We start from the raw sequence: 20,742 nt of genomic DNA on the forward strand, positions 1-20,742 counted from the left end.
TTCAGTAATATGACCTTTCAATGAATTAGTCTGTGCCCTCTGTTGCTAGCGTGGATGAAGCAAGTATTTGAGATTGGGGCTGCAAGACTGAGACTGGTAAGAAAAAGAAGAGAAATACTGTTTATTTAACTCTGATGAACATTAAGGGAAATGAAACGGGATTAGTACAGAAGCCAGTGCAATTAGAAGATATCAGTAATTGCAAAGGGATCATCTGCTGTTTGAAGGAGGAACTACTCTGACTGGCACCATCTAGACACACTTACCCGTTACAGAATATGTTTACCACCAAAGGATTATGAGAGATCTCTTGCCTGCAGCTTTATGAAGACCCAGTCTAAATAGTGCTGCGAAAGGAGGAGTAGTGGAGATTAAAGAAAGGGCAAGGGAAAGGAAGACAGACTCTGTAAGACAGTGGAAGAAAAAGGTGTGTTTTAGATGCTGAATACAAGGGCAGTCAGAAGGAACAGGGACAGACAGAGGGCTTGCAAGTCAGAAGTGCCCAGGGAGTCTGACAGGACAATTATATTTGGATTTCATAAGGAAAAAAAAATCTGTGAATTGCACAGGAAGGTAAGAGAATTGGTAAGTCCAGAGGGAAGAGGAAAGAATTCCACTGAGGATCAGGGGAATTTACTTTGAATGAAGGTCCATGCTTTAGAGTCTGAGGACTGACAAAAATAATTTACTTTGATTGGTCTGTGGACAAGGGAAGCTGGGTTGTGTTGTTGCTATGTTATAAATTTGTTTTCTTTCTGTGGTGTCTCTGGGGATCTGAATGTTTGCAGTTGTAGGGGAAATCATGACTGAACAGGCAGAGACTAATAGAGATTTTAATATGCAAGTTCTAATTATGGGGAAAGTAATTGATATTAAGAAAAATGAATAGTTTGAGGAGGTCATTTTAGATTCAGTGGAACATAAGAGCATACAGAGTGATCTCTGAGAAGACAGACAGTGACTGGATATGAAGCAAGCATGGGACCTTCCCTAAGGTTCCTACAGCAGGTGCAGGAATAATTTGTAATTGGAAATGCAACCGCATTTGAGAAGCTGTCAGGGGATAATACTGCAGAAAATCAGTGGTGACTGCTAGGAAATTTTGCAGTTCCTCTTGCAGTAGGTGAATAACAACATTTGCTGAAAAGGTAGGTACAAAAGAAGAGCTGAGAAAGTGAGTCAAGCTCCCCTAGATAAAGGTTCCAATGCAGTCAAATTTATATGGTCACATTTCAATCTGGAAGGAAAATAAACCAAGCAGATAATTTCTATGTGTAATCAAAATCAATGGCTGAGGTTGAATTTGAATTGTGGGTACTCATGCAAAGTTAGTAGATTAAAAATGTGCAGAAATACATAAAAAATGCAATTAATAAATCTGAGAAAACTTCAAGCATTTTGAAGAGAACATGTGAAACAGGTTGTTTTAACATATAAAATAATGATTAATTTAAAGTCACAATGAATTTTATCTCTATCCTCCAATTAATTAAGTATGGTTCATTATGGACAAAAGAACTCATTTAAAAAGTCACATATAACAAGTGATATTGATAATTTCAAATTATAAAAAGTTTCAGGGATTTTGCCAATAGATCTGGTAAACATGATACACTTAAAATATTATGGAATTCTTCTTTAGGATGCAAACCAGAATATTAATGTTATTCACATCAGTCAGTAACAACTATTGCTCTATTCAAATCAAAACAAGGGACTTATAAATCCCTCTATTTCATTACTAATTCTTCTGTCACTAGATATACTTCACTTACTTTTTTATCTAAGAGAACTGTTAATTTCAGTACTTCTAGAATAATGTCTGGAAAATTTCAGTGGAATAAATCTGTTACTTCCAAAACACAGAAAAAAAAAAGTTTACTGAATAAATGCAGATTATTCTATCACATGAGGTCCATATTCAAGGCAATGTATAAGTGAATTCAGCTGTAATGCACAAGGAACCTCTTGGAAAAAATCTTAATTAAAAAGGATGATTTTCTAGAATTGTGTCTTGCTAGCTAAGCATTTCTAAAATAGAAGATTTCTTCTAGTTACATTAATTCCTAGGCAGAAAATTCAGCGATATTTTCCTTGTTTTGGAAATGTGAGTATTTGAGGACAGATGAGGTCTTAGTTATAGGTTAGCTTTATTACCAAAAGAATAACTTTAGGCTCCTAAATGTTCAAAACTTCTTACAGTATCCGACCAGAAATTATTAGAGATTCTGAGTTGTGAAAGGACTTTATCAACTATTATAGCTGGATATATAGCTGGATTTAGTTCCCTTAGTATGCCAGGTGTGACCTGAAGATATTCTGTAATGGGTGGAATGCCAATTAGATATGTCAATGAATTATGGCCATTATTATTTGTCATGAGTGCACACATTTATGTGCCAAATTACCTGATTTAAAGATATGGTTATGTTTCTAGATAGTTTTTTAAATCTGCTTTTCATTGCAGACTTGCATCTGCAATATTGGCAGACACGGTAAGAATGTCTCTATACTAAGTAATTCCTGTTTTCTTTAGGGATAGGGTCCTAAGCAACTTTGAAGTTAACCACACATGGAGCAAGAAGTTGGACTAGGTGAACTCCAGAGGTCCCTTCCAACCTAAACTTGCCTATGATTTGTGATGCATAAATGACATCATCCTTTATATTATCAAATATTTTTAAGAGAACGCATTTACATTTCTTATTTTGTCCAGTTCAGCTGGTGCTGAATTTTGGAACTGCAAATGATTACAATAGAAGAATAAATAAGCTTAGCTTCGGCAAACATGGAAGTACAGGCTTGTGCTGAAACATGGTCATTAAACTTGTGCAGTTGCCTGTGATTTAGCTCTGTCTGAACTGTAAATTGAATGGTGTTTCTATCATTTTCATAGAAAGCACAACTTTAGAACTGCAGGAACTATAGGTACTTCTGCCTTTTTTCTTTTGTTTAGTTTCCCCTGAGGTCTTGTTTTCCAGAAATGAATCATGACAGATAATATTCAATGGAGTTGGAAACATGAAATAATGCTCAAGTGACGTATCTGCTCCTTCTGGTATTATAACTACAGAACTACCAATTTAAAAAGTGAAAGATAAAAAGTTCTATCTAAGAATTTAAAGTTTAATGGATATTGACTTGATGTTTTATTATCAAGAACTGTTGAGACAGTTAAAAAGCTGTTTGTTGAAATGACAAGTTCATAAAATTCTTACTTCTACAGCTTTTCTCTGGTGTAACAATGCCTGGCAGCTCAGTTTTCAAATTGACGTGAACAGAATAGAAATTAGAATAGAGTAGCTAAGATTGCTCCACAGAAACATCTTGGCCTTCCCTCCTGGTCATTCTGACAACCCTTTCTTTTAGCTAAATGATTTTGTAATTAGTTCATATCTCTCTAGTAGGATTTTGAAGATAGTCCTTCTGAATATTGAAGTAAATCTGCCAATACTTTCTTTGGCCTTAACATGTTTCTAGATGGTCAGTCTAAGGTGAAGTATTTTGGTCAGAGTAAACGGATAGCTACCCCAAGTATTCACTGTGCAAAGTATCCTTCTGTTTGAAGAAACAGGTGGAATGTATTGGAAATAGCAGTTGAAAAAATCCACAGTGTAACAATAAACTTATTCTCTAGCAAAAATAAATGACAAAACCAAACCAAACCAATCACAAGGTTCTTCTAGGGAACCTTTCTCTTTTAAAAGGCAAAGGTACTTCTTAAAGCCACCATATAAGAAAACTGTAGAGAGCTTTTAATAATGTTTCGCAGAAAAACAGAGGCTTTATTGTATCTGAATAGTATTATGACTTCAGGACTTTGTCCTTCCTGTCTTCAGACAAATTGGTCTGGATTTTTTTTTCCTGTGGATGCATAAGATATCCCTCAACTGCTTAAGATGGCCATGGACACCCTTCACAGCTCCCAGTGCAGTACTGTTTATAGCAGTATGTTTTGTTTTCTTAGATGCAGAGTTGATTCACTGGAAACATCCCCAGAACAATCAATCTGTCTGTTCTGTGGAGAACCAGAAGGAACCTGCACAGTACCAAGGCAGCTGGGAATGGTTTTGCCTGAGAACCACCAGAAAACTGTTATTATCAGCTGAGAAGTCCAAGTACATTAAAATAATGTCCTCCTTCAATGGCAGGAAAGAAAAGATGGATGGTACCCTGAACATGCATCCTTTTTATAATAATTTCAGAAATTAACAGTAGTATTGGCCTCAGCTCATTCAGATGAGAAGTCTGTAGGGTGACTAGAGAGGTAGAAAGATATTGATTGGTGTACAAAGTGGCACTGGAGAGCAGCTGGCTAGCACCCAGAAGTATAAGAAGCGAGAATTTGTACTTAAATTGCACTTTCTTAGTACTTGTTATTACACTGAGAACTATGTGTTCAAAAGAACCACACACATCCTGCTAAGGTGACATTTACAAGAAGCTAATAGTAATAAGGATTTGTTTTTTTTCTCTATTTCGTAAGAAACCTTCTAAATTAACTGAAGTATAGTTCTAGACTCTTTATTTTCTGCATACTTCAGTATTACTAAACATCCTTCAAGTATTTTGTTTCATTTTAGTTGTCTTCACTTATCTCTTAAATACTATTTCTGATCAGACATGTCTCTACAGCAAACACACTTTTTGTAACTTGAATGGTCATATGGCTTTGTAATAGAGTAAGTTATGTAAACATTCTTACTAACTGAATTAAATGTATATAGAAGAGAAACTATCAGATAAATCTAAAATCTAGTAAATATAAAATAGAAAAAAAAGTCTACCATATTGAAGAGTAAGGGCATGATGACCTGATCTAACATTAAGAAACAACACATTCTTACCTGCAATGTAAGTGTACCATATTAGATCATAGATACAGAAACAATTTAAAGCGTTTTTTAAGAAGTACAGCTAGATCATCAGATTCATGAGACACAGTGCTGTACTGATTCAGTAATATTAGACACTGGTACAATTCGTTGCTCCATGTTTTGGGGGAATGAAAGCAAGTTGGATGTTAAAACAAGGAATGACAGAATGACCACCACAAAGCAGTAGAATAGCTGTATTACTAAAATAATACAATTACTGATACTAGACACAAAAGGAAAGCTTACTATAAATGGACAACCTTCCAGAAATAGTCATATAGGAAGTAATTTAAACATTATACATTTTAATAGTAGCTTAGAAAGGATTTTTGCCAGCAGAAGTGGCATTACATGTAATACTTGAGCACTTTGGGTATTTTAGAACTATTGTCTTGGATTATACAGGTCCTAAAGCTCTTATTGAATACCTTTGTCAAAACATAAGCATGTACAAAGGAGTCACTCCTGTCAAACGCTGTTCTCTTAACTTTAGTGCAGAAAATCCCACTGAAGTTCATCTCTGCCTAGAATACTGAATCGAAGGATAACTCAGTAGAATTCTACTCTCATGCAGATTCACTCTTCTAAGCTGACTGAAATATGCTTTCCTATTGGTGGATACAGTGGTTGAATGTCCTAAATTAAAAATCAGGAAGATCATATCTATATACATTATTTCATAAATTAGGAAGTTCACATATTTCTTGTCAAATCATATCTGCAGAATGAAAGTGACAGTAACACAGAAAGCTTTAGTTTCATGATAGGTGTAGCAGTCACCATGAGAATATGAGAGCATGGATTTCAGTATGGGACTGCAATTGAAGTATAAACCCAGTATTTACTGGGTCCTGCCCAGCTACTTGTTCTTGATTGCAGCATGTATGTCCTAGTTTTAGTAAGACTATTATTTTCGCATGTTGAAATTACACAAAAGACAGAATTTGTCCTTTATTGGTACAGACAGTCTTCTGCTCTTTTATTGTACCATACAATTATAGTGTGATAACAGTTGGAATTACACTGTGGTAACTGTTGATGGAAGCTGGCTTTTTAGCATCATCTGATAGCAAGTTTTACAGATGTTCTGGTGGATCTGAATTTTGCAAACAATTCTATATTTCAGTGGGTTATACAGATTCTAAATATTCTTGCTGATGAGCATTACAATTTTCCAAACAATTCAGCTGATTCTGTATAACAGCAAGAATTATCATGCTTCTATCCATTCTGTCTTTTAAATGCAACATCTATTATGCATACTACTTAAAATGCTCTATAAAGTCAGTTCCTGATGTATCCTGTAGTTCCCAAAATTCTGTTTTTCTAAAAGTATGAATGTATCTGGCATGAAAATTAGGGCATTTGTTCAGAAGCAGGAATTGACCATTATATAATTTCCACTAACTTCACTACTGAAAAACTGCTTCCCCTTCTCCTTCTACCAAATAGAGCACCCAGGCCTGATGTAAAAAGTTAATGTGTATACACTGACTTAAGTGGAAGCTGATGATGCTTGCTGGCTTTGCTCATGATTTTGAAAAATTGTTCAGTATGTTCATGGAGTGAGTCAGAGAAATAATAAAGCTAGATAGTAAGCAGAGAAGAGGCAAGTTGGACAAAACAGTCTATTACCTAATCTGTCATCTGCATTTTTAATGTGTTGTGTATAATCTCTTTCAAAAAACTGGAATGTATGTATGAATATTATTTCTCATGATACATGATTTGCAGGATACTGTAACATTCAATATCAAAAATGTTGAAACAGTCAAGAAATTCAGTGAATGAAAATGAAGTCCATTCAGTCTGACAGGAATTTGCTAACTGTGGAATGCAACAGAAAAGTCAAATGTTAAAATAGACAAGATATCCGTAATCTCCACTGGGAGCATAAAAAGTTCAATTACATTTGTACAGGAACAGCAGCATGAAAGGAGAGTAGGGAATAAAAGAGATCAGTTGGAGCAGCTATGTAAAGTGGGTTGATGCCATTCATTCCTCAGGCTAGTTTTAGCTACAATCTATAAAAGATAACCTTGATTTATATCTCAAACCTGCAGTTCCAGGAATACAGTCGTTAAATGCAATGCTAGTCTACTTTTATATTTTTATATATTTTTACTATATTTTATACTCTTTTGGTTTTTATCATGTCCTTAGCATGCTCTTATGTCTTAAAATAATTTACATTTCTTTATTTTATAACTAAAATTGTATGTTCAAAATATATTGAGTTAAGGCCAGCCAAATCAACATGAACTATCTCAGATGTAATGAATTCAAACAAATCAGTGTGTGGAGAAAGACTGAGAGTCTTTCTGAGAGTGAGACTCATCCTCTGAGACTTTTAGGGGCCACAGAGTGTGCAGAGTATCTTATAAAGTTTCCAGTGGTGTGTGTGAGGCTGCCAAAGACCAACTGCTGCAGAGAAGCTTATCTGTAAGCAGACACCAATACCTTCGCAGGAGGCAGAAGATGCCTGAGACTACCCATGGCTACAGGCAAGTATGATAGTGAAGTCATAAACATGACAAAAATTATGTTCAGAAATTTCCTCTGTATCGTCTCCTCAGAAGTCAGAGGGGCGTGTTTTCAGAAAGAGTAAAACATATTTTTTTCAGTCTTTCAAATCTCAGATTTCACTGGGATAAGCATTACAGATTTAACAGGAACTTTTGGGGACACACACTGAACTATATGAAGGAATTAAAAAAAAGGTAGTTTAGTCTGGAATACTTCTTTCATCCTGATAAGATACAACGTCTCCTAATGCCTGACACAGCCAGGCAGAGAAGGAAACTGGTCTTCCTCAAATTTTCCTCAGTATCTCAGAAGCGAGTAATCAACGTTAATTGTTTTGCTGACGATTTCTGCAAGCTGCTGAGCCTTTTAAACTGCTATTGATTGATTTGGGAGATCTCAGCACTTGCAACAATGTCAATGTTAAATTTGTGCTGCTTCTTCGTGCAGCTAGACAAGAAGAAAATAAGTAGAGCTGTTTACCATTGTGACAAATCAAAAATGTACACTACATTATAAATGGATACTCATATATATGTATAAATGTTATAAATGGATACACATCACTATAGAGAGTCCAGCCAAAATCCCCTTCTGGATCCCAGATTACTCCCATAGTTTGGAAAAAATACTCATGCTTTTGCTTTAGCAAATATAATTCTATTTTGGAATCGGGTGACTCTGGAAATCTTTTCAGTCTGAATAAAATTCAGACTGAATATATTCTGAATATAGATGGTGCTGAGGAAATCCTGAATTATGTGATATGTAAGCTTTGATAGCTTATTTTATGACTAGACAGAGTTACATTTATTCATAGTAAACTTAAGATAAATAAGAAACTTAAACGTTTCCAAATGATCTGCAGCATCATCATATATTGATGGATCATGAGAAACCAGATCTTCAAGGTCACATTTAGGCTGAAAAAAAGTAAAGTTTTCTCTTCTTTCTTGATTTCCCTTTCCATATAAAAGTATAATTTTGTTGGGGTTCCCTTGAGATAATGGTGTCAATATGTCTTCCAGAAAAGACTGGTAAGCCTGCTCAGGAAAGAAATCATAAGGGTTGGGAAAATATGACATCTACATTTGGTTTTGTTTTGTAGTCTATGAACATTTCCTCAGACACTAAAAAACATTACCATGTGATACGGTTACATTTTCCAGCAAATGTTGCCGCTAACTTGGACATGTGGCTTTTGTATTATGATTTAAACACTGCTTAAAAATACACTGCCTTTCCTGAAATGCAAACAAGCCAATGCCTAACCATTACAAAAGTTTTGTATTTGCATATACTGAAAAGTGGTGGATTGCTTACCTCAAAAATATAATCTTTTCCATCCTTTCCATGTACAGCTTTAACAGCACAGATGTCCAAACCACCAAATATTTCAGAACAGGTGTCGACCCAAAGCTTGTACCTGTTATATAAAAATAATTTTTTCCATGAGTATCTCATCTCACCAGTCTCTTAGGCTTACCGTAATGATGTAATTTATATAATGCTTGCTTCAAATTCCAAATTTTCACAGTATCATCAGTTTTACAGTATTTGCATTTTCCGGAATAGCAGCTTAAAGATACTGGCCCGATTATTCTGCTTTTCCCAGTAGAACCCATAAAAGCTGTGGCTCCATATCCTGACGTAGTGTTATGCTGGCTTCAGTCCCAGCTTGTATTGGTCCAAACATGTGTCTGCTCTAAACTGTGAGTAACCTGAAGATGAGATATGCTGGAACATAAACAGCATATAGCCATATCCTGTGCTGTGTTTCCACTGCCCTTATGCTAGTACAACTTGGCAGTTGGGGCTAAATGCTATTTGGAAACTCCACAGAAGGAGGATTTATCAGATGATCGATTTTCATGACTTGAGTGATGCCAATGAGTTTTAGAAAGTAGGTAACAGGGCTTCTACCTTCCTGTGAAATTCAGATTTCCGTATCTGTGCACAAATCCAAGTGTGACAGTCCTCTTCCCTAATAGGCTTGGTAGAGTACTTAATTACGTCTGGGTTTTATTCTCTTATCAAGGAAACTAGAATGAGAGTCTCTGTCTCAAACGACTGACCCAAGCTTAGCAATGCCTATGCAGGAATCCAAAGTAGTGCTGATTGCTTTATAAATACATCACTGAACAAGACAAAAGAAAAAGCAAGACAAAACAACCATCAAGACGATACAAGAGAAGCAGCTGCATGACACTTTTATGTAAAAGCTGTGCAGCACTCAGCCAAGCGTAATATTTTTCACATTGTTATAGACAATTACACTAAAATTCAACAGAAGTTGTAAAAAGTTATGAAGAATGCTTACAAATCCTACAGAAAGGATAGCTGTTCATACAATATTAAACACATGAGCTCTTGCATTTCATTTCTAACCTCATCATAAGAAACGTGGACTGAGGAATGGACATTTTATCCTGTCTACAAGCAGTATTGTAGTTTATTTTTCTTGCCTTAAGACCTGTATCCATCCTACGAATAGAGAGATTATCTGACTAACATGGGAATGAAGCGAGACTTGTTAGAAAGAGTGAGGCAGTTCCTGTGATCAAGTACAGGACTGTTACTGACATAAATAGGGAGTCACAGTACTTTACTGAGAGCATGCTGAGGTGATGTAAGTTGTATATGTTTGCTCAATGAGAAACATCAGCTCATAGACACAAAATAGTATTGAGAACTTTCATTAACTAATAGCATAGCTGTGCCTAGGCAGCAGTAAATGATGATATGATCTTGAAAGAGGTTATACGGCCAGATATCACAGATATCACATCGTTTTCCTTAAAAAAAAAGAAAAATCAGTTTAAAGTAGTCATTTATCATAATTTTTTTCACTATTTGAGTTTAAACGAGAACTATTTCCTTTTACAGACCATGTCCTGCTCTTTCTTGATCCAGCTTTTGAGCCGTAATGATAAATTTGCCACATCATAATATTTTCCATTGCAAAATGAGCTAATAAACATAGCAATTAACTTCACTATAGAATCAAAGGAAACTACTGCTGGTCTGTGAGAAAGACTCTTATTCAAATATATATATCTTCAGTAATAGCGTCCTTTCCAAGTAATAGCATCCTTTCCAAGTAAACTTAGAACTTCACATTCTGTATCTTTTCTTATATCAAGCCTGCTCCAGTGGAAAAGTTTCTTGTTGATCGATACAACTGTTTGAAAAAATCCTAATGGTAACATTTTGGCAAAGAAAATAATTTTTTTCTTATGTGAAAAATACTTTTTGTCCAAAAAAGGACATTTTTTTGAATGCCTGATAATTCCAGCATCTGTAGGTGCACTGACTGATTGGACTGCTTGCATGCACTTGCTTACAAACAACTTCTTTTGTGTGCGTGTGTGTGTGTGTGTGCGTGTAAAATAACAAGATGCATCTCAGCAAGTCACGAAAATTGCAAAACGTTAGTAGTAAGTATCTAAGTTTTATATGAAAAAAAATTGAACACCTTATCTTTAAAATACTGAGGTATCAATCATATGGAATGAAGAACATTTTTAAGTCTATTTCCTGCCAACAAATACAGAGCTGAAAATGACAGATTTGGAAAAAAAGGTCATGGCTGGACTAGCCTGTCGTGTTTGAAACTCAAGGCTTGCACAGTAGGTTTAACCTGAGATCACAGTTCTTATTTTCCCCCAGAGCCAATACAGTGCGCAGCATCCTCAGAACTGACAGGTAGTACAGTATTGTGCCATGGCTGACATTAAACATCTGGGGTGCCAGGTGAGATATGCACAACTAGAACAGCTCTATATTCTTCTGATCCTACCTGGAAAGCAGCACATGTCTGAAACAGAGGGGTCAATAAGAACATGTAACACTGAAACGTGCTTGTTCTCTGCTTAGTCGTTGTCCCTTACTGCTCCAGATTCTTCTTCTTGCATTTCTAGACTAAGATTTCTATACAGTCAACACTGTCAACCCCAGCAGTGGATTTTCTTAAATCATGAGATGTATTATAAACGTGCTGAAAAGCACACGCACTGGATTTGATTACTTTTGGTATGCCTTTAAAACTTGACTTCAGAAAAATTTGCTTTTCCGTTCTCTTTCTTGCTCTGCTGTGCACATTTCAGAGTGTAATCAAACAAGAAATGTGGGCATATGAAACATACCCCCTTCCTGCTACAAGACGACATCCATCTTTTCTATGCTTTTGTCTTCATCAGCATAAAAGAAGATTTGGTTTGGTTTGTTGGTTATTGTGTTTTTATGGGAAAATATCTATTATGCTCTAATCATCTTACATTCAAAAATGGAAGCTGAAACAAAGCATTTGCAGCGAGTTAGCTAAGCAAGGTTAGCATTTCATGCTCATTGCCCGTACTTGATATTGTTTGGTTTTCCTTAGGGCAAAACTAAAGCGCCTGTGTTTTTACAGAGGAATAATTCATGGACCATAATTATACACACTAAAAAATACTTCTTTTTTCCTCTCTCAGTGAAGGCATAACCTCACTTTCTCAAGGAAGGTGGGAGGGGAATGAGAAAATAATGTGGCTCCACTCCATCTGCCAAGGGGAGACCAGTGAGGACACAGTCTAGACAGAAAAGGTTGGGGCTGGACAGCAAGAAGTTCCAATTCCCTTCTTATTTGTTTTCACCTTTTTCAGAGTATGCAATGGTTCACGTCCTGTGTGTCTCTCAGCTCGTAAGACAGACCAAGCTGCTGTAGGTCCCAGACTTAAAAAAACAGAAAAAGACTACTATTGAACTTTATACTTTTTTTTTTTTTTTTGAATTAAGAACATCTTTTAAATGACACTTTTATTATACAGACTTTGTTTAGTTCCCACAGGTAGAAACCTTCAGAGAAGTTGAACAAAAGAAAAGTCACAGCCAAAGAGGGTCACATCTTTCTTTTGCAGGAAGAAGAGGCCTACGTACTGCAGAGCAACTTGGAGCATATGAACAACATTGAAACATCACCTGCTGTCATAGATTTGAGCTTCAAAATGGTACTGCAAGGAGAACATAACTGACTGGATTACAAAGAAGTATCCAGTGTAAGGATGGAAGAGAAAAAGAGAACCAGAGTAAGCCAAAGTGCAGAGCTGGAATGACAACATGAGGGAAAAAAAAACCTCAGTATATCCCAGCACTTGGGGGAAAAACTCACTCAGTTGAGTGGAAAAAAAAAACTGCTGAAAAAGCAGCATTTCAGTTGGACTGAAAGTAAAAAAAAAAAAATAAAAAAAAAAGCAAAGTTGAGATCAGATTGAAGAGATATAGAAGAGGATAGAAGAGGAAAATTTAAAACACTGGCACGGGGCATGAAGGACATGAAGGAAGATCACTAGGTAGAAGGTGACAAAGGAAACAGTGAAAATGAGCAGAAGGTTGAGCATTCCAGTAGTTCTAGGTGCACCGTGGATTTAGGAACCCAAAGGTATACTTAAGCACCTAAGCCTGGTACTTTGGGTACTTAAACCTGGGAAAACTTCACAGAAAAACTCTTGGCTCACTTCCTTCATGTAATTCAAAAATTTTTTTTTTTGCAAATGAACTGGGGGACATTCATTTACCATGAATTGCACATCAGCAATGTGATACATGAGACTTGACTTACTTATCTGACATAGCAATTTGTTCCAACATTGCAGAGCCCGTGTTTGTCTTCCAGTTGCCGGATATGGAAGTCCGCCTGAAAGGGGGGAAACATTACAAAGACAGCCAATGTTTTTATAGTTTCACTCTCTCCTAAATTTTCCTGATTTTCGTATGAACATTGTAGCGGTATTTACATCTTTTTCATACTTGGCAGCTTAGTATTATAAAGTCATCTAAAAAGTGAAGGATTCTAAAAAGCATACAATTGTCAATAACTCTCACTTCACTGTAGGAATGTTATAAAGTACGATGTTGTGAAGCTGGTTTTCCCTTTATTAAGATTTATTTTTAAAGAATGCTATGATTAAGCGAAAGTTTTACCAATAAGCTGTTATCAGTTACAAATGTATTAAATAGCCTGTAACATACTATACTCCTACTTTATATACTCTAAGTTCTCATTTCAGATCCATAGCACTGGAGAGTTAGGCCCCAATACTTAAACCAAGATATCTTTGTAACTTCTCCAAAGTTTAACTGTGATCTTAGAACTTACTTTAGAGCTGCATTTTGGTTTCTCATCCACTTTTCTCTCTTTGCTAGTTTACTCATGTAATCCAAACATCTTTATTTCAAGGCTCAAATTTACCACTTCTATCTCTAAGAAAAAAAAAAATCTTTTCACATAAAGTTGTTTTTTTTTTCCAGACCTTAAGACTGTTACTAGGGCTGGGAAGATTACTGTTTTCTGAAACAGAAATACTATACTGGGAATAGGCTAAGGATATAAATTATGAACTGCTTCCAGTTAGTAAAATAACAGGCACATCTGTAATTTATTAAAAGTATACTAGGCAGCAGAAGTGGTATTCTCCCCATTTTTCTATTAATCTAATTATGAGGGTCAATAGTAATTGAATGTTGACCTTTCTATAGGAGTCTTGTAAAGTTAGCTGAATGTTAAAGCATAAAGTCCTTCTGAGGCAGCATATTTTTTGTTGATGGCAGAAGGGAAGGTACACCCTTACTAATTATTAAGCCAATTACCCTACTATTCTACATACATTCACACATATATATTCTGAATCAGAGAGATTACACTTTTCGTAACTCAAAATCCAACTCTGTTGAAGATTTCTCAAGGACAGTATTATTTAAGGCGTCTTTCAGGAAGCAAGATGTGATCAATTCAAGAAAAAAAAAAGATATACTGCCTGTAAGACTTTTAGCTAGTATTTAGTTCAAGACTCTTGTCTGCACTGATGCAATCTCAGCACAGCTGAGTAGAGAAGAAAAGGTGGTTTGCTTAAAGGCAGGTTTTCACTCAAAAGGCTGAAATGTTGCCTGTTGAATCTGAGAAAGTCTCAAGACCGGCTGTGTGGCTGGCTGTAATGACGCTGCAGGGACCCGATGAGGCATGCTATGGACACAGGCTGAGCTGGAATATCTTGGCAAGCTCTTCACATCCTCTCTTTTTCATATGTTCGCTATCTCTTAAATGCAAAGGAGGAGCTTGTGGGGTGCAGCCACCAGTCCTAAGTCTGTGACAAAGATGCACTCCAAAACAGAGCTCTTTGGTTAGACCACACAGAAGTACCAGACCAGACCATCTAGCCTTTTAAACTTTAGATACAATTCCAGTCATTCATATATGACTTCCTCTATGGAAATATTTAGGCTCCCCAACTTCAGTGCTTCTGTTCTCATAATTGCTAAATGTGCTTTTGCATCGTTATTTTCTCTTCTTCTATTAAATACTGAATAATATAGAAAATAACTCCTAACGTATCTGAGTGCACCACACTTCAGCTTAACATGTTCTCACTTGAGTTAATCTTTGCAGTATATGAAGAACTGCTTTAAAGTTAGGAAATGGAGAAGGAATTATGATTAGCATAAGCACTTTGTAGTAACTTGGGCTTGGCCTTTTCAACACCCTCTGCTTTGCTACATACCGTTTAACCTAAGTGATCCAAACTGTCTGCACACTATCTTCTCATTATAAAAATATGTAGAAATGACTACCTGCACTTCTTGTGTAGGCAGCCTAGCCATACACAAGGTAAAAGCTTTTGTTTTATTGATATTTTGGTTTACTGTTATGGATTCAATGTATTAATTTTGGAAACAGAAAGGGGTTTTCTCTGTTTTTTTTATTTTTTTTTTTTTTATTATTATTTATTGTGTTTGGCTCTTTTAACTCTGTTTCCTTGAAGTCATGTGAATTCTGTAATGGTACTAGCATAGTCAAGTATTTCTGAGGAACTGGGTATTTAGAGGAATCCAATGTTGCCTTTTGGCTATGATCTCTACTGACAGATGCCAAGTACCAGTGTTTTGTGAGTCATGGATCCACTCATACCACAATTTCCCAACAAATTATAAAACTGAAGCTCTTAATAGCTCTCTTTAAACTACAAAAATAAATGTTCACTGGTATTCTTTGTGGTAACTCTCTAAGTACTCTGTTCCTGTGTCACAGAAGAAAATGAGAACCAGCTGTAAAACAATATACTACTGACATAATGTATATGTATGCGTATGAAAAATTTTACAGACATTTGGTAAATACTCTCTTTTCATGATGCTTTTTAACAATGGATCACCATTTATGTTTTTTGTGATTTAAATGTATGAAAGAATCTAGAGAAAAAAATGATTATTAGGCTTTCAGCATTTGGATGAACCCATAGGTTTTAGGGAGTACCGCTTTAAAAAGAATTAGGAAGTAAGAGGACTGTGCTATCATTTTAACTTATCTTTGCAGTCTCTTAGGTCAACTGCTTCTTCTTCTAAGAAGAAACATTTATGTTTAAAAGCGATAAATATACCATGGCTGATTCTTACAAATGTTATTTTAAAGACTGAACAGAATTTTAATTCCAAGTCAAGGAAAATGGAGGGCCCTTTCCTACAAAATGCAGTGCTCTGAGTTCTACCACAGGGAGTGGACCACCAAGCATCTGACCTGCTGGTATCTTGGAGTGTGTCATAACTGTTAACAGTTGGGCTTTATTGCTAAGATTGCCACTTCAGAGCTGTAAGACAGAGACAAATCAACTCTATATTATAAACAGGGGAGGAGAGAGATTAGTAATGCACAGTACAAGAAATCTGCCTATCAAAATACCAACAAGAGAGAAAAGCATTATTTTAGCCTTGAAGAAGCATAAGTGGTTGTATGAAAGGGTCTGAGGTAGAGAAAGACAGCTGTAGTAACTGGAAGAAGAGGGCAAGCAAGGCCATCAACTGGCTGTTTCTAAATTACTTGAGACCTCCTGCTTATTCTACTCTTAATATCACAAGAACATTTTATGCATTTTCTTTAACCCAGTTCCTACTTCTGCTTCTCTTAATATTTATGGGTCGCTTGGAGTTCAGTAATTTTTACTGATAAAACACCTGTCTATATTTTACTGTTTTCTATTCTAATGTCAACAGACAAGAAACCTCTTGTATCTCCAGTGTTACAAGAGTCCCTGGTGATATGTGTGCCTGTGTATTTATCTGTGTTTTGGTATATTTTTCTTGTATCAGAATTGCAAGCATGAAGGAACAAATATATATAAACGTAAATGAAGTGAGTGTATGTCAAATTACATTGTTTGATAATTGAAATAGAGTAAAAATATGCAAAAAGACAGTAACCATAGCTAAACTGATACATAGTAGTCTGTCTTGCTACTCTAGTTAAAGTTGTCTCTGAAACATCCTTTTAGCCTCTCGTACAGTAATGATCTCTTAACAGGATGCAGCCTTCAATGGCTCTTCTAAAATTAGAATAATTTTCATCCAATATGTGAAAGTCACTGTATGATTAAAATTCTTACATCTGTTACGGTAAAGGAAGAATAGAATAGAATTTTATACGATGATATAAATAATTGTTAGCAGGAATTGTGGCAGGCTCACCTGTTGTTTTATTCACCTCCTCCCAATGACAATCAAATTTTAAAAAAACGCTTTGATAAACCTAGAAAGTCTAAAATACCTAGAAAGTCATCACATATCAATTGAGAGACTCATCCAACAGTTTTAATCTCATCAATACTTAACAATTTTGAAATAAAAGGATGAAAGAAGGTAAGTTCTTGGCTCACATGTACGCTTTGTAGTTACTGCCTATCTTTTGGATCCTGATGTCGTATTTGGAGTCTATGAAGGGTTCAGTAGTGGCGTAGGTCTGAGTAAGTGCTACCACGCTGGCTATGTCCTGAAAATCGTAGTGGTTGTCTACCTTGATCTGTAGGCACCATAGCACAAGTAAACAGCATATAGAAGAGAAAAAACAGCAGTTAGGAATAAAATGTAGAATTCAGTTGCAAATGGCATTCATGAGAAATATGGGTTTTGACAGCATTACTTTATATAAAATAACTGGATATTTTAATCTGATTTCTATTCAGAAAAATGACAAAAGAATTCCTGCATTAAAGTATCTATTTTTTTCTAGAAAAAATAATATTTTCCCATTTTGCTGTAGAAAACAATTTGCAGACAGTGGTATTTTAGTCTGTTCTTGGTGACTGACTAAATTGGACATAGAAATGAATGTGTTAGTGTGTATGGAGCCAACCTTGTACTATTCAATTTATGTCTCCTCCAGAGAAGATGAAGGATCGTGACATCCTGACAAGTGCCCGTTCACATGGAGCACAGAGGGTTGGTTCAGGACAGCAGAACTAGTTTTTCCCATTTTTCCAAATTTCTCTGTGAGGAGTCAGGCTTTCTAGGATTAGAGCTTCCTAGATGCAGAACGCAGCGTAAGAGATTGTTAATGGGTACTAAACCCACCAAATTTTAACATCTTAAAGTAAGAGGGTAATGGAAAAGTGGGAAATACTGATTTGGCAGGGAAGGGAGAAGAAAACCTCAGTGTGACAGAGGCATTACTTTTGGACAGCAAGGGCACAATTCATGGCAATTTCAGTCAAGTCAAAGGAAGCTGGCTAAAGTGGGGAAAAAGTGACTTAGAGAGGTCTAGTAGAAAGTGAGAGCGGGAAACTGGAACTCTAACAATATGTTGACCCAAAGACCATTTCAGAAAGGCAAGTAAAGGAGAGGGATTAGTATTTCTCATGCTATCTAATATTAGGAATGCTTGCAACACTTTGCACATCCAGTGTTTTGTTTGCTTCCACTATCACCTGGTACTTAAAAGGGGACCTGTTAGCCAGAGTGCCCATAGGCAAGGAGCTGTGGGACAGGACGTGCAGATGAAATGGAGGTCTGGCAAAGCCACTGGAAGTCAGAAGGCCCAAGTATTTGCTCTCAACTCTCAGAGAAGTACAGAGTAATTTGCCAATTGAGAGCCACAAAACCAGACCCAAAGCCTGGTCTCAGTTCACTCTCTGAAAACCTAATAATACACGCTAGTCTAACTATGACAAATGCAACACTCCTGCGAACGATGTTTTTAGGCAGGACTGGGATATGAGAAGAAACTGTATTTGAACTCTGACATCAAGCATTTCACTACAAACAACGGGTACTTAATCTTCAGGGATTTGAATTATTTTACATCCATGAAAAACTAAATTTATTTTTTTTTAAGACATTTGATATGCTGATCAAATTATGTACATTATCTCTCTTCAACTCTAAGAGGGATGTTAATATTCAAAGAATACAGTTTCTAATACTTCACATATGCAGTCCACAAAAAAATACCAGTTTAAGTGATTACTGATTAATTCTTTCTTCAATTAAGTTGGCTGTCCAATTTCCACTGACTTACTAAGTAACAACTAAAACAATAAGTCACATGCAAAAGAACATAACAGAGTACAAGTTACATAATTATTGAATAAAATGCAATAAAATCAATAAAATAAAATTTGCTACTGCTCAGTAGCAAATTTTTTGTTCATGGAACTTTTCAAAATTCAAGATGATAGATATTATTGTCTGCTGATTTATTTTAATCCCAAACACTTAAAGCAATCTGAAGAGGTTTCAGTGACAGTAGTTAATCTGTAATGACTAAAAAATTTCACTGATATCAGTGAAAGTGGGATTTAAATCATGTCCCTTGACGTCATTGTGAGATAAGTAATATCAAAACAACTGTACTCACCACTGAAATGCAATTACTTTGGAGAAAGAAAGCAGCAGTTATGTAGTGATATGAAACAACCATAGAGAATACATTAAGACAGGAAATGAAGAAAAATTCTGCATCAAGCTGAAACTAGGAGGGAATGACAGCACAACTTTCCTAGATTCTCAGGCCCACAAAGCTACGTTGTGCAAAGAAACCTCAACTTTTAAATAGTTTCACTGCAATCAGCTAAATTAAGAAATAAGGTTCTGCTTTGGGAAAGCATCTCAATGTGTTTCTAAAACCATCCCTATATAGGATAATACATAGACTGCCTGAGAACATATTTGTTTTAAGAATTTTCTTAAATAGGGGTGCTTTCTTGAATAATAGACAAGTCGGGCTTTGCAAAGGCAGGGATCTGAGACAGAATTCAGATGGGTGAAAAGTTAAAATATCCAGGAAGTAAAAAAAAAAAAAAACATGCATATTATTTTAGACAAACACCCAAGCTCCTAACATGCAATAAATAGCATCTGCACCTTTCCCATGCCTGAATGAGCATGTCCAATCTTCACAACAACAGGAAATGTTGGCATTGTTAGCTAAGAGGGAAAACAAGAAAGAAATATTAGGGATGATAATCATGGGCTAGATAATTGATACAGATCACTTCAGGAAAGTTCTTTACATAACCATGCAAAATTCAAATTTTCCAGTCTCTTAAATCATGCCTGCATGTATTAAACTGATGTAGGAAAAAGAGCGTCTTTCTTGCACTAGTACATTCCTCTTTCTCGCATGAAGTTTTGCCTTTACTTTAAACATGACCACAGAGAGTCCTGCCAAAGCTGTTTTCGCCACACGGGTACTCAAACAGGTATCCACAGATTGTTTGGATAGCTAATTTAAACCTAAGTGTTATTTATACTGAACTGGGATATGTGACAAATTACTCATCTTACAGTATCTCAGCTGATAGCAAAATTACAAGTGACATTGCTTATTTTAGGTTCAATTTCAACAAAATTTAAGTATTTACTGGAAAATGTCTGAGAGATGGTTGGGTTTTTTATTGCAGAGCCATACCAGAAAAAAGTTCTTTGGAGCAGTGATGTGCACAACAGATACATTATTTTTTTAAAAAAGTTAGTTTATGATTCAGGGAAAAATCCTTCTGGTGAAAAATCATTAAAAAGGAAATATTTGCCATTATTTAGTTAGATCTTGTTTTGAAGAAGCACTGAACAGTTCAATATTCACTATTGATTATTATTCTGCTTCTTAGAAGTTGTAAGGTTTAAAGTCAGGGTTTAATCACAGTAAGAAGGCACTTATTCAGTGTCAGATTGAAGATACATCTTTTTTATTTCTTTTTTCTTTTTAATGGCACATGCTGTACCTGCAATAAATTTCATGGACTTCTCTCTCAGATTTGAGTGCTTTAACCCCAGTGGGCATCTTTATCCTCCTCCAAATTGCTTATACAGTGTTTGTGGAGGGAAGAAAGAGAGATTTTTTTTCCACTGATTTCTGCACCAAACCCACAGGTAGGGCTGGCATAACTCTTTTCAAGAGAAGTTCAAATTTGATTTAAAGACTTGCAATTATAAAAAATTAGCGCAACCTCTAGTTAAATGATTTCATTAGTTAAATAAAGATGTCATAGATTTATCTTCTGCCAGGACAGCTTTGAGCTTTGAAATCAAGGAATAGAGCCAC

The 20,742-nt window shown here is 35.8% G+C and overlaps 1 protein-coding gene across 1 annotated transcript in view; it reads right to left on the minus strand.

Annotated features, from left to right (window-relative positions):
- Window positions 1-20,742, minus strand: part of SYN2 (synapsin II) — a 181,003-nt gene that overhangs the window by 30,490 nt on the left and 129,771 nt on the right. The window contains exons 6-9 of the mRNA XM_062585309.1: window positions 19,563-19,625; window positions 17,081-17,223; window positions 13,000-13,074; window positions 8,724-8,826 (exon numbers count right to left, since the gene is read on the minus strand). Coding sequence (XP_062441293.1) covers window positions 8,724-8,826; window positions 13,000-13,074; window positions 17,081-17,223; window positions 19,563-19,625 — 384 coding nt within the window. The remainder of the gene's footprint in view (window positions 1-8,723; window positions 8,827-12,999; window positions 13,075-17,080; window positions 17,224-19,562; window positions 19,626-20,742) is intronic.

The sequence above is a fragment of the Rhea pennata genome, chromosome 12 (assembly GCF_028389875.1).
Source record: "Rhea pennata isolate bPtePen1 chromosome 12, bPtePen1.pri, whole genome shotgun sequence".
Taxonomy (NCBI): Eukaryota; Metazoa; Chordata; class Aves; order Rheiformes; family Rheidae; genus Rhea; species Rhea pennata.